This window comes from Apium graveolens, chromosome 4 (genome assembly GCF_009905375.1).
Source record: "Apium graveolens cultivar Ventura chromosome 4, ASM990537v1, whole genome shotgun sequence".
Classification (NCBI taxonomy): Eukaryota; Viridiplantae; Streptophyta; class Magnoliopsida; order Apiales; family Apiaceae; genus Apium; species Apium graveolens.
The window spans coordinates 18,904,851-18,920,297 of NC_133650.1; the positions used below are offsets into that span (position 1 = coordinate 18,904,851).

General features: G+C 34.8%; 1 protein-coding gene across 1 annotated transcript; it reads left to right on the forward strand.

Moving 5' to 3' along the window:
• The first annotated feature begins 1,630 nt into the window (after nucleotides 1-1,630).
• On the forward strand, nucleotides 1,631-5,866 carry LOC141717864 (RHOMBOID-like protein 9, chloroplastic). Its single transcript, XM_074520083.1, has 7 exons — nucleotides 1,631-1,821; nucleotides 2,467-3,077; nucleotides 3,534-3,711; nucleotides 3,814-3,979; nucleotides 4,310-4,480; nucleotides 4,926-5,080; nucleotides 5,489-5,866. Exons 1-7 carry the CDS (start codon nucleotides 1,640-1,642, stop codon nucleotides 5,712-5,714), a joined length of 1,689 nt encoding a protein of 562 aa, XP_074376184.1. The 5' UTR covers nucleotides 1,631-1,639; the 3' UTR covers nucleotides 5,715-5,866.
• Nucleotides 5,867-15,447: the final 9,581 nt, after the last annotated feature.

Genomic DNA, 15,447 nt, shown 5'->3' on the forward strand with positions numbered 1-15,447 from the left:
AGATTTTAATTTTTAAGGGTTCAATAATCCCTTTTGGGTTTTAAAAATATTTAAAAATTAAATAAAACACTCTGCGATTTAAGATTTAAGATATACGGTTCCTATTTTTATATATATCGTAGGGAACCAGCAGCCGCTACCCTTCGGGTGCGCACTGGGTAAACCCCACAGACTCACGCAATAGCCTGCAAATCACGTGAACCAAGGTAAACCGCATTTAAGCGATAGACTCTAACTCAAGAGGCATAATCATAAATTTTCCTCCCGTTCCTATTTCCGAATTTCAAATTATATTTTTTTTAAACAAAAAATTAAATAAAAGGTACAATGATTTTTAAAAATTGATTTTTTTTAGAAATTTATAAAAAAATAAATTACACTCATCAAAAATGTGTATTGTAACTTACATGCTTAACAAATACCCCATTTGAATATGCGTAATTCATTTCTTAAAATATTACACAACCAAGGAATGCATGTTATAGTTTACTACACCGTAATATGCGTAACTACCTCCCTCATAAACACTTCCTGTTTTTTTTTTTGTTTTTTTTGCTATTGGATGCCATGTGTTAACAAACACTGATGTTCCCATTGTGATATTACGCATTCATTGAATGCATATCATGGGTTACTCAAGTAGTTTATGCGTATTTAATACAAAATATTATAATAAGTTACTATGAGATGCGTATCTGTCATTACCTCAATGTCTGATGCGTATTTAACTGGCCATTATTGGCCATGTTTTCAAAACAGGTTATTTTTGTCAATTTAGTTTAAAAATCGGTTATAATTGACCTTCACCCAAAATATACTTCTCCTTAATAATCAATAAACACCCATAACAAATTATAGAAAAGAATATACTAGGGGTGTACGCGGTTCGGATCAGATCGGATCGGTTTTGGGGTAAAAGTCGAACCAAACCGCGAAGAGCGGTTTTAGAAAAGTGTCATCCGCAACCGCATTTGCGGTTGCAGTTAACCGCGTCAATTACAGTTGTGAATTTGCGGTTATTGCGGATCGGTTTGCGGTTCAACCACTTATTTTAAAATAATTAATAATTTGTAAAAAATAAATTTGGAATATTAATAAATTGAAGTTTAAGTTACGTGATAAATTTACATTCAAAAATAAAATGCAAACTAATGTTACATATGGAGCAAGAATATTAAAAACATACAAAAATATGGAGGCGAGAGAAAAGAAAAAAAGAAAATCATAAAAAAAATTACGCGTAGATTACATTTTCAATTTATTTGGTTATATATCTTATAATGATTGTAAATCTTACTAATGAAGTCCTAACATTAACCTAAGATTAGTTAATAAATGTGTATACTTATTAATTTATATGATATAAACTATATTTTTGAAAATATATTTTATTATAAATATATGTTGCGATTTGCGGTTGCGATTTTGCGATTTTCAAGAATTTAAAACCGCATTCAAACCGCGAATGAGCGGTTTTTAAAATTTAATCCACAACCAACCCGCGTTTTGCGATTATCCGTAAAATACGGTCGGTTACAAGTAGTTGAGCGGTTGAGCGGTTGTATGCGGTTCATCTGTACACCCCGAGAACATACTATCATTTGTGGTATTGGTTGAATGCAGGAAAAAATGAGTGGACATGAGGCAATATGGCGACGCCAAAGTGGAGAAAGCTACAGGGCTGATATCGAGATTCTCAATGTACGTGGCATTGGACCAATTGATTGTCCTTTTAATCAGGATAAGGTTGTACAACTTCATTTATGGAACTGATCTACTACCTCTATCTCCCCGCTTCTGTTGGCTACTATCCTTAATAAGGTACTGGTAACATTCTACTCTGATCCCCATCTTACATATATGATATATGTAATATTTGTCATGCATGGTTTTGATTCCTGAACATGTAGTGTTTGTTAAGTTATCCTAGTTAAATTTTGAAGGGGTGGTCGTGTCGTGTCATGTTGGTGGCAAGCGATTATTTAAAAATTCGCTAGCATGATATGCTGCTGACTATCTTTTACTTTTGAATACTTTTAATGACTTGATTGTGCAAGGTGTGTCATGTAGAATTTAGACAAAAAAAAAAATTTAAAATATGATTCGAGAACTGCAGTAGGCCTGATCAAGATTATGAAAACTTTTTTTGATCATAGGATCGTAGTCCTTTTTTTTGCTACGCTAGGAGTGGAAGAACTCTTGACCCCCACAACTGCATCAACCCTATGTTGTCAAATGATCGTAGCCTCATTGATGTTTGTACATATCCTTCGTATATGTACTATACAGTATTTTAACAACGATCACAATATCGCATGTCTTGCAAATACTTCTGATTAAAAATATTTGAAATTAGGCTGCCTGACTTTCCACGATTAGGATGATATCGGAGGAATATACATAATTTTGGCCTGAATTTGCATATTATTTATATTGTTGTTATTTATTCTGATTATGATTTGTCAGATTCTACAAACAACTATTTTCTCGGAACTATTTGGGCCACATGGCAGTGGTTCCAATATGCTATCATCTGCATTGTAAAGACCAAACCCTTTTGATTTCAAACGGAGGAAAAAAGAACGACGGACTTTCTTGGAGTTCCATTGTCAATCGTGTTGCACTGGATTGTGATGGTTTGGCAGTACAGAATTCGTGTAGATGGATGGATGTTTTGAAAGAGCTAAAGCATACGAGGAACTCTACTCCTCTTCCTCTACACACAACAAGTCTACCATCCATCCATAATATCCAAAAGTCTTCATGCAATTCAAGTTTTAGCTCTGATGGTTCTTTGGAGATAAAGCGAAAGATAGAACTTAGTTCTACAAAAAAGCAGTTGAGATCGCTGGATTCTTATTTCAGGAAACTAAGCAACAATGTCAATCAGCTCAAGTTATTGAGCAGCAGAACTGAGTTACCTGATAAACCTTGGAAATCCAGTGCAGAAAAGGATTTAGCAATTTTAAATGATTTTCTTGGAAACTTGAATGAGGGACAAGCAGCTTTTTTTGGTCTATCCAAAGCTGAAAAGGGGCTGGAGTCTTTGGATGGCTACCTTGGCAAAGTCGATGAAGGTAGTTTATCAGTTATAACTTTTACATTTGTATTTTTTTGCAAAATGCTTTATTTATAGCACAATACTCAGATATATACTACACTTACCACAACTTATTCATCCTTATTTTTCCTAAAATAAAATGATACATATAGCACATGGCCCATATTATCATTTATATATTATCTCTCGTGATAGCTTAGAAATCTCGAATCCTTAAGGATGCTTCAGTCTTTAGACCTTTTGACCGTATAATAGGGGAACGCAAATGTCCTTGTGACGAATTTGCGACGAAAAAAAGACATGCCAAGCTTGAAGTACATTAGTTTTAAAGTTTGAACACATACTTTAATTTTTGAGACAAACACCAGTAATTGGAATGACTAGAGATGGTTTATTTGTCTTGGTGATTTAGTTAGCCAAGCTGTAACCTTGTTGCAGGCAGATAATATTTTTTACGTTCTCTTCTTTTCAGATGCAAACTCCATAGATTATGCTGCATCTGCATTAGATGCTGACATTACAGAAACAAGTAATCATACTTTGAAGCAAGGTTCTGTACATGGAAGTGAGAAACTAAAAAAATATTTGGGGTTGGTGAATGGGGGTGGTCCAGAAAGTTCATACAATGACACCTCCAGTCTTTATCCAATGTAAATATTCAGTGTGCCACAATTTTCTTGGTAGCTTGTGTTCTGTTTCATTTAGTTATCCTTTATAGGTTGCTTATGTTTATATGTAATTCTTGAATGCAGAGGTATTCTGTGTTCCATAAATATTGCGGTTTTCCTATTTGAAACAGCCACTCCAGTTAAAAGCTCAGATTTGGAACTCTTCTCACTCCCGTCACTATATGGAGCAAAGATTAATGATTTAATATTAATTGGGGAATGGTGGAGGCTAGTGACACCAATGTTTCTGGTACAAGATTGACGCTGGGTTCGTGGTTCCGTTCTGTTGTTATTTTAGCATTAGATGTCTAAATACTAAATTAACTTGATTCTTTAGTTTATTCACTAAAAAGTGAAGTATACATAGTCCGGTTATGGAGTTTTAATTTGCCTAGAAATGTCTACAATGAAGCCATTTTAAATGCTTTTGGCAGAAAGACGAATTTATATACAAATTTAACATTAAATTATTTTTTGTTCATGCTTTTTCTTGTCAAGTTTCTTCTTCTTTTGTTACCAGCTTCCATGATTCTTATATAATCGACCCAATCCTAAAAAGACAGCCAAATTTCAATGACAGCACTGGGGAATTCACCACATTGCGCTTAGCTGCTGGATGCTGTTTACTTTCGGACCTCAAGTTTGCAGGACATATGGTTCATTCACTTTTATCTTGTTATATGTACTTGGAGGACTTTCAGGCAATTTTACTAGCTTTTTTCACATAGCAGACCCAACTGTTGGTGGGACGGTGAGCACAATTTTTAGTATTCTGTTACATGATGTTTGCTCTATTTTCCTTTTCGTTTCACATAACCCGTGTTATAATGTAGATAGATCTCACATCATTATGATATAAAATTTTTTGCATAAAACCTGAAAAAAAATAGATAACTTGACAGTGTTTGGTTACTTGACATTCTAGCTCTAAGCATCATACGACAGTATGATGAGAAAACTACAATATTTAATGGCGAAGTCTCATCTCCAACTACGGTGGTATATTTAATAAGTTCCTTTCTGTGTTCCGTCCTTTATCTCCTATTGGGGGTCAAACCTATCTGTAAATAATGTTGCGGCTTCTGTAGAGGTCTTGGATTAAGTTGTAGGGATACATATGAATTTTATTTTGTGATGTATATTATTATTATAATTATATGTCCCTGTATTCTCAAAAACTATGCTTGGATGGTCAGGGACCAGCCTTCGCCATTCTTGGAGCTTGGTTTATTTGCCAACTTTTGAACCAAAATGCACTCAGTAAGGATAACTCTAAAAGCATGATTCAGAAGGCGATAATTGCTACTGCACTCAGCTGCATTTTGAGCAACTTTGGACCAATTGATGACTGGTTAGCTACCTTCAACAAATTATGTTTAATCCATAATTTTCTGTTTTCTACAATTCATTTATCTTCACCATAACTTTAAGAAAGGTGTAAGTTGTAGGTCCCTGCGCCCCTGATTATTTTATGCTCTTGATTATATATCATTGGTTTTTTTTACAAATTAACGGTGCCCTCCCAAAAAAATTGTTCTCCCAATATAACTTTGGATGAGTCCCTGGACTTGCAGGCATATTTTTAATTTATTTACCTTTAAAAATAATGTGCCACACAGGTTTTTTTCTTGCTACTTTTGTGCCACGCAGAGTTGTTCCTAATCATCTACAAAAAACTGCGGATATATCTATTGCCCTCGTATTTATAAAGAACTTGTACAGATGCGAAGTCTTATGATGACTGCATGCTGCAATGCAGGACACACTTGGGAGCAACATTCACGGGCATTGCATATGGATATCTAACTAGCCCAGGTCTGCAGATGAAAAATGCATCGTCAAAAAATGGTGAAGACGGAATAGCAGTTGTTAGAAGAAATGTTGGTCCTTGCAGATCACTTCTTTTTTTCTCTCTCTTCATTCTGGTTTTATGCAGTTTACTTTTAGTAGTTGAACCTCCACCAAGTTCAGTGGCCTTCCTATAGATATTCTAAAGATAGGCCAAGGCAAATGTATGATATCCCAGCAGCTCTTATACTACATACTACATGCCAGCCAGTTGTAAAGGTTTCCAATAAAAATAAACAGAGCAATAATGTAGTATCAAAGCTCAATTATAAAAAGATTTTGAGATAAACAGATAAGTATGTGCAAGTCTGGAAGAGGATGCAGTACCAAAAAAAATCCAAATATTGTCAAAAAAACTAGTACTGTTTGCTAGTCAGCCGGGTGAAATGATTTAAATTTTAGGAGTGGTATATTTGCGATTCTGCAAAACATGAGTGTAAGATTTTCGGAAGAAAACTATGTATATATTAAGGTGTTTATCAACAAAAGGCCAAAATAATTGTACGTATTAATGTCGATTATACTCCGAAATGATTTTATAATAGATAAAATTTGATAACAGATTTTTTTGGGTCGAAATCGGGTACAGTGGACTCGAATTGGGACAGTAGAAACAAAAATTAGGTTTTAGGTTACACAACAAAGATAAGGTGAGGATGTGCTGTGAAATCCTCTGCCCCTTACGCGCCCTGACCTAAGGAAATGCAGATTTAATCGGGACTGCAAACATGAAAAAATCAGGAAAAACATGTAAGACAAATAAACATGAAAGTGTTCCTTAATTTCAAGGAGATGACAGAAAATATTTTACTAATGTATTTTTATAGGTATTTTTTGAAGAATCCCCTTCCTGGACGGACTATAGAGGGAATATTCGTGAACATGAAGTTCTTCGGGATATGCATGATGTTAAAAGTCTCCTACTGTAATTAATAGGTGTCTGGTGTGTGTGTTTCGGAAGTTTTGTACTTATTATTAACGAACATCCTTATTAGAGAATTTTGGACTAATCCTGTATTTTGCATCCAAAAATTTAGGATCATCTATTTTCCTATCTGTTGGGTGTTTTTCATTCGGGGACGGAAATGAGTCCTACAATTGGATAGAATCTTGGTTATATTTGCCTTCGTAATAAAAAGAAATAACTGGCAGTCGAGTGTTATACTTAGCCAAAAAGATTTATGATGTGTGAAGTTTCATGATTATGAACGAGTTTAGGGCTTTTGTGATTGGCCTAATCGACTCATAGTTGAACTTATATTCCTGAAATTAGTAGAAAACGGTTTATAGTAAATGTTAGGTAATGAATAACGCACAGAGGGGGTGAATGTGTTTTACTGTTTTTGGGCTTTTCTTGAAAGTTAATGGTTGAACAAAGTAAATTAAATCTTATAGAGAAAAGTGTTCATGCAGAATTTAAATTTGCAGAAAATAAAGAACACAAATCTTCAAAACTCACTTAATTTTATATTAAAAATTAAGACTGTTTTGCTACAAAATTTCTAAGCTCTTTGATGTTAAAGAGCTCAGCTTCTTCTTGAGAGTGATACAAGATATTTGATTAAAATTGTTACAACTGACTAAGGACTAGTGTTAACTTTATAACTCAGTTAACTGCTGGTTTACACAGTGGATAATAAAACATGCTATTAGCTTTTCTAAACCGTCACTTGTCATTTTTATCTATAGAAAAACAGATCTTCCATTTCCGGCTTAGCATATCTTTAGCATCCCGTGTTTATTTTAATATTCCTCTGTCAGTTAATCTTTACCATTGATCTTGCACACTCTTCAAGCTGCTTTTTGTAGACTTGTCAATCCATCTGTTGGATTGTTTGTTGATTATTTATCTTGGATATTGAACTGATCTGCAATTCTGTATTTTGAGACTGTAACTCGAGATCTCCAGTTTAAATTTATAGAACACTTGACATCTCGATAAGTACATAGGCTTATCGAGATCTCTAGCACTCCATATTTTGTTTGGCTTGTAGAGGTCTTCAGCTTGTCGAGATCTCTAGTCTTCACATCTTCACTTTGACTTGTAGATAAGTCTTAGTTCTCTAATGGAACTTGACTTATCAATAACTCAGTGTTCTCTACTGAATGTAGACTTGTCGATAACTCTGAGTTCTCTAGTGAAGGAATGACTTGTCGATATCTCCAATCTTCAGTTCTTCAATTTGGTTTGTCGATATCTTTCTGAGTTCTCTAGTAGCTTTCCTGACTTCTCCACTCCAAATTCATTTCTTCTATCCCGGTGAATATTGCTCATCCGTTGAGTAGTGATTGTATCCCGACGGATGTGCCTATCAGCAGTCATCCGTCGGATAACCAAACTACTATCCCGATGGTTGTTCCTCGGTACTCTCTGCAACTCGAATGACTTCCCTATAACATTAAATCTGTGACTTGTAGAGATCTTGACTTAGAATATTTTTCTCCAAACAGATTTATTCAACTCCAAACTTCTTCAAAATTCTTCTGAGGCATGATCTTCTTGATCTTATTCCAGATAGAATCCTTAGGCTTGATACCGTTTTAGGAAAAAGACTCCATTTTGCTCCTTTGCATTTTACAGACTTTAAGTGTTACAAGTATAAAATACAAATTAAGATAACAATACAACTTACTTAGGGTTGGCCCCAAGCTTAACTGATTAGTAAAAATAACAGTTCATTAATCTCCTCCTCAGATCAGATGTCCATTGGTTTGCTTCAAACTTTGATCAGAGACACTAATGATATTGTTATCTACAGTAATCTTTGACATCATCACTTATATATTACAATCTCCCCCAACTTGTTCATTATGGAATTATGCACAAGTTCTAATTGATGATGTCAAAACTCTGTCTAAATGTAGACTTCAATCTTCCCATCTGGTTTTCTTTTTTGAGTTGCATTTAGATTTATTCTTCTCTCCCCCTATGAAGAATATAATTTTATTATCTGGCAACATCAACATCCATCAGCTGTTTTGGCATTTAGACATATTCTCCCCCTTTTTGACATTATCTCCAGGTAGAAAGATCCAGTTAGATGTATATTGTTCAAGCTGCTATCATTGTCCATTTAGGGCACTGTCTGCAGCTTCAAGCTTCAGTTAGATTTATGGTGATGAGTTTATCAAGTAGAATGGGAGTTTAACTTAGATCTGCAGAAGAAGTCTGTCAGTAACAAAAGTCCTAAACTCTCTGTTCTTTTGAATAAGTAGTCTCACTACTTTCTCACTTCACTAGTCTCATAACTTTTGAGAGTCAGAGTTTCCTCACAAGGATTACTAAATCCAGACACTCATCTACCTCTCCTTTTTCCAGGAAGGATCATGCCTCTCTTTCTTTCTGTTATTCTCTCAATCTTTTCTCTCATTCTCATATGAAAGGTTCAATTGTTGTTTGACTTACAGGAATAAGAGGTGGCTGAGAAGAGTTGTCTGTGATCATATGATTAGGGGTAATCCATATAGGTCTAACCATACTCTTTTCATCAGAAGAGGAAATACCAGTTTGAGATTGTAAGATGAATGAATCATTAGAAATACCTGTGACTAGGGTCACAGTTTGACTCACAAATTGCTCTATGGTTACTGTCATGTACACCAACCTCAAACCCTTGTGTGTCTTACAACACACTGGCACATAAATGTGCTATACTTGCCCTTCTCATGACATTGTCATAGGCAATTGTACTTCTAGCTTTGACTGCTAAGGCAGCTTTTGCTAGAGTTATGAGGGGAGTTATTCCTTCAAGAAGAACCTCCAATTGAATTGGAGAGGATTTAGATAGCTCACCCTCAGGAGTACTACCCTCAAACCTTTTCAGTCTGTGAAGACCGTTTTGCACATGAGGGTGCATTAGAGGTGTTCATGAGATATTCAGTAGAAACTGATGAATTTCCCATGTTAGTGATGGTTTTTCTTCTCAAACAACAAAACAATATGAAAAATATGCGGAAATTGTTGTCCTTTTGTAAAACAGGTTTCTTTTGAGAGTCACCTGAGTGGGATTGTGTTTGAGTTTGTGTTTGTATTGCTGTTCCTTGGTGAACTGCAGTTCGGTTAGAAATGTTTTAGCACAAATACATGTTGATTGATTATTTGACCTTCCTGTTGTTGTCTGAGCAAATTGTGTTGACCCTGTAATGCATAGAACATACTTGTCTTTTTGGAATTTTAATTAGGCATATGCATTGAGATTTACAGTTGCAAATACTCTGACAGTAAAAATAATAATCAATGGAGTTGTAAACACAAGGCAGTCATGACATAAACAACAAAAACAAATTGATAGAGAAGAAGAAAATTTTCATTGATAATAAACACATAGTAAATTAAGATTTAGATTACATCAAGTAAATCCTAATCCTAACTACTCTAGTTTTGGCTTCTTCTTCTCGGCCTCTATCCTCCTTGCCCGACGCTGGTAAGCTCTGGACATGGAGTGTGCAAGAGAGATGATCCTATCCTGCAACTCCGGAGCAGCAAGGCGTTGCTGCTCAGCCACCCTTGCACGTCTGTCCTGCTCCAGAGAGACCTCTCCCTCAAAGAAAAGGAAGCTGATCAGCTCGTCCCACGAGAGTTCATCGAAGACCTCAAGTGGAACATCAAATGGGCTGCAAATAACCCCTAGATACGGAAATGAAGTCCGATAGGATCAAAGTAAACTTGGTCGTTAGCCAGATGATGAACAAATAGATAAACTTCATTTAAAAGCCCGTAAAATACTGGGGCATCTATTGGAGAGAGAGATGAACAAGAGGAGTTTAGAAATTAGGATGTTTGTTGAGAATGAGAGTAGTGATGGATAAAGAGGAGTGAAGTGTTTGAATTTATAGAGGGAGAAGAGAAAGAAACCAAGAGACTCTTGAAATACCCGGTTAATAAGTGTAATAATCACACCAGCATACTTTACGAGAAACTAAATAGTTAGAAATGACTAGTTACTATTCCCCATGCAAGTACTCAAGAATCTTAGTTCACATTCTAGGATAACTATTTCCCATGCAAATAAACAAGTACTCCCTACACAAAAAGTAACCCCTTCTATCAGCAAACTATTCCACTAGCTAACTCATCAAAACAAATACTGATAATGAATTATTTTGAATAGATTCAAAACACATAATTAGCACATAGTCAAATAAATTTAACTATTATCAGCATTCATAAAACATCACATATAATGCACTAGTCTGCTTACATTAGACTAACATATTCCACACACAAAAAATTGCACATAAGCATGTAAATGTGTCGATAAGTCAGAGTAATTATAGACAAGTATGTCAAAAGTATGTTGTTGAACAGAATTTATGAATTAAATTATTTCAGTTTTTTATACTTTTTGCTTCTTTTGATCTATTATTTATTCACTTCATATATTTAGAATATGAATTAATAAATATTCAGTTTGCTTAGAATTTTGAGAAATTCCAAGAAAAAGAATGTATTCGAGAAGTCTGGGTATTTATAGTAAAAGTAAATGACTTGTCGAGGACTCAAAAATAGACATTTGAAGTAAGTCTGTCGAGAAGTCATTTTGAGAAATAAAGTACATATCGAGAAGTCATTTTAAACTACTCTTTTAGAAAACTCAAACTTGACTTATCGAGATGTCAAATAAATACCCAGTTTGTCCAAAAAGTGGACTGAATTAATTTCAACTTTTATTTGAATAAATTCAAAATAAAATTAGAATAAATTTCCCAAAAGTATTTTACCAAAATAATTTATTAATTTAAATTATCTCAGTTCTGAGTTATTGACAAGTAAAAAGTTATACGTGTAGAGAACTCTGTGAATAAACACTACTAGAGAACTCTACAAGGACTTATCGATAAGTCCTTTTTAAGCCTATCGAGAAGTCACTCGAGAAGTCAGTAAATTGACTTATTGAGAACTCACTCGAGAAGTCCTAAAATGACTTGTCGAGAAGTCAATTTATACTTATCGAGAACTTAGTTCTCTATATACTTTTGGTTTTTATAATTTTGCCTTGTGTTAATTTTACATATTGAAAATGTAAATTAACAACTGTGCAGTTTACTTAAAATTTGAAATATTCTAAGTTAAATTTAAATTTGAAAAATAAATATGCAGAGATTTCTGAAATATTTATAATTCATATTTCAGTTAATTTCCAATTTAATCAAATTAATTTTGATTTACTGGAAATTAATCTGTTGCAAAACATTAGCTGATTTCTTGCCTTAGGATGAAGAGTTAAGCATTCCAATTTCACCTACAAGTCTAGTGAAAGTTGCTTCATCCAGAGGTTTAGTAAAAATATCAACTAATTGTTTTTCTGTTGGTACAAAAATGAGCTCAATGGTACCATTAGTAGCATTTTCTCTAATAAAATGGTACCTTACATCAATGTGCTTTGTCCTAGAATGATTAACTGGATTAACTACTATAGATATAGCACTAGTATTGTCACACATGATAGGAATTTTGTGTAACACTAGGCCATAATCCATTAGCTGATTTCTGATCCAAAGCACTTGAGCACAACAACTTCCTGCAACTATGTATTCAGCTTCAGCTGTGAAAGTTGATACAAATTGTTGTTTCTTGCTATACCAGGATACAAGTCTTTGTCCAAGAAATTGCCAACTTTCACTGGTACTCTTTTTGTCAACCCTGCATCCAGCAAAATCTGCATCTGTGTAACCAACAACTGCAAAACCAGTTCCCTTAGGATATCATAATCCCAAGTTTGGTGTCCCCTTCAAGTATCTGAAAATCCTTTTTACATCCATCAAATGTGATTCTTTTGGATTGTCTTGAAATCTTGCACATAGACATGTTGCAAATATGATGTCTGGTCTACTTGTTGTTAAGTAAAGCAATGATCCAATCATCCCTCTATAGCTTGAGATATCTACATTTTTGCCCTTTTTGTCTTCATCCAACTTTGTTGCAGTAGACATATGTGTAGATGCAGGTGAACAATCAACCATTCTAAACTTTTTCAATAGATCCTTGACATACTTAGTTTGGCTGATGAAGATACCATCACTTCTTTGGCTGACTTGAAGTCCAATGAAATAACTTAGTTCCCCCATCATACTCATTTCATAATCACTTTGCATAAACTTGGAGAATCTTTGGCAGAGCTTCTCATTAGTAGAACCAAAAATGATATCATCCACATAGATCTGAACTAGGATCATATCTTCACCATGTTTCTTGTAGAAGAGAGTCTTGTCTATGGTTCCTCTAGTAAAACCATGTTTTAGCAGGAAATCTGATTGGGTGTCATACCAAGCTCTAGGTTCTTGTTTTAGTCCATATAGAGTCTTGAGTAACTTGTACATAAAATTTGGAAATTTTGGATCCTCAAAGCCAGGAGGTTGTTGCACATAAACTTCTTCTTCTAGCTCACCATTCAGAAATGCACTTTTGACATCCATTTGATACACTTTAAAGTTTGAATGTGCAGCAAATGCTAGAAAAATTCTTATAGCTTCAAGTATTGCAACAGGGGCAAAAGTTTCATCATAATCGATTTCTTCTTCTTTTGAGTAGCCTTTTGCAACCAACCTTGCTTTGTTTCTGGTGACTATACCATTTTCATCCATTTTATTCCTGAACACCCATTTTGTTCCAATAATATTTTTATTCTTTGGTGCAGGAACTAACTTCCAGACTTTGCTTCTTTCAAACTGATTCAGCTCTTCCTGCATGGCAGATATCCAGTCAGGATCCAGTAGAGCTTCATCAATTTTCTTAGGTTCTACTTGAGACAGAAAAAATGCATGTAGGCACTCATTAGCAGTTGCATTTCTAGTCCTCACACCAGCAGTAGGATCACCAATAATTGCTTCTCTAGAGTGACTTCTACCCCACTTCCTTGTATGAGTTTGTTGAATTGTGCCTTCATCATTTTCTTCATTATTGGTATGACTGGTAGATCCTTCTTCTCCTACTCCCCCTGAGATTGTGCTACCAAATTCAGGTGTTTGAGATGAGCTTTTATTCCCATGATTTTCCAGTTCAGTAGTCTCTTCATTCATCAACTGTTGTGCATTAACTTCATCTTCTACATCAGAATCACTATCAATGTTGAGATTTTCAAATGCAAGGGCTTCAGCTTCATTATCATCAAGGCATTCCAAGCCTGGATACTTGTCATCATCAAAGGTCACATATGTGCTTTTGTTAGTCCCTTAACAATATGACAAGAATTACAGAAGGGGGGTCGAATGGAATTCTTGAAACTTTTTCTTGAAATAAAATGTTCTAACTCAAATATAAATATAAGTGTATTGATTAGCACAATACGGAATAAAAACTTAAGTGAATCAAAACACAAGTAATTAAAAACAAGAGTCTTTAAAAATTTTCTGGTGGATTTGAATGATTCCACCAGAGATATATATTATATATCGAGAGAACTCTGTGTGCAGAAATGCTCACAGCTGCTTACAATAATTGAACTTCGAAGACTACAGAGAAATGCTAAGAATCCTGCTTACAAATGTTTCTCTGCTTTCTTGCTTAGATCGATAGTGTCTTAGTTGCTACTACTTGGTTTATATATCACCAAGATTACAAAGTAATAAGACAAGATAATAAAATAAAAACTATCTAATCTATTACAATGCTACTTCATTACTCTATTCCAGCATATTTGAATATCTTCATAATAGCATGGAAATGGCAATGCTTCTTTGTTCTCGAAAACCCAGTTGAATAGGATACCACATTCCATTTACATCCACTCGACGCATGTGACTGTGTTGTCACTGTCAACAGATATTTGAATTCTTTATCCGTCGGGTTCATGATCATCCGTCGAGTTATTAATCATCCGTCGACTTCATTGTAGGTTATCCGTCGGGTAGCAAACTGGCACTTGACTTCATTTCATTTATGCATAATTACAAGACACCATCTATGTACAATTAATCAACCTATTCTGCATATCTAGTTAAAGTCAACATGACTTGAATACTACTTACAGAATCTATACAATGGTGAATGCAGAAATGTGCTGCAGACTTATTATTACATAAGTTACTCACTCGATGGATAATAAGTCATCATCCGTCGGGACTATAATGAGTCATCCGTCGGGACTATAAATCTTATCCGTCGAGTGCTATATTATTTCACTAAGTAAAATCTACTAAGGTGTTTTGTTCATGAAATCATCAAGCACATAACATATACACAACAATCTCCCCCAATTTATGTCTACTGGAATTGTAGCCATAAATTTAGAGATACTTGATGATAACAAAACACCCTAAAAATATAACTTTAAGAGAAAGTAGATGTTATTAAAAAGTGCTTCAAATAATAAAAAAATACAAAGTTTTGCTCACATTCATTTTTCAAGATGCTCCTCTAGCCTGAGCAGATTTGTCTAGTTTCTTGAAGGTCTGGATCTCTTTCCAAGCTTTCTGTTGTTTTCCTCAATCTGATTTTGGATCTGCCTGTGGAATTCCAGTTCATCAGATTCAGAGAGATTTAGTTTTCCTTACATTTCCAAAAGAGTCTCATTGCTAAAGATACTCAATTGGTCTTCCAGTCTAAAGAATCTTCTCACACCTTTGTCATCCATGAACTCCATCAGCCAGTAGGGCCTTAGATGCACTCTTCTCCCTGTGTAAGGGATGATTAGAGTCTTTGGGAGTGCATCTTTAGCTCTAACACTCCTTAGTTCCTCAATCTTCTTCAATACCAATCTTCTTGCAGTAATGTTGAACCCAAAGTTCTTCTTGAAGGATGAATAAACTTTAATCAGTAATGCTTGGCTTTCTTGAAGGATCCTGTGAAGAGGCCATTGAATCTTCTTTCCTCCTTTGTACTTGAACACTAACTTTTCAGGTAGGTTTCTGTATGCATCAATCCCTCTCACT

Excerpts from the sequence above, each read along its gene's own strand:
- LOC141717864 (XM_074520083.1), top strand. The coding sequence starts at position 1,640 with ATGAGGCAATATGGCGACGCCAAAGTGGAGAAAGCTACAGGGCTGATA. Across the intron at positions 1,822-2,466 it reads TGGCTACTATCCTTAATAAG|ATTCTACAAACAACTATTTT; the intron begins GTACTGGTAACA and ends ATGATTTGTCAG. Across the intron at positions 4,481-4,925 it reads ACCCAACTGTTGGTGGGACG|GGACCAGCCTTCGCCATTCT; the intron begins GTGAGCACAATT and ends TTGGATGGTCAG.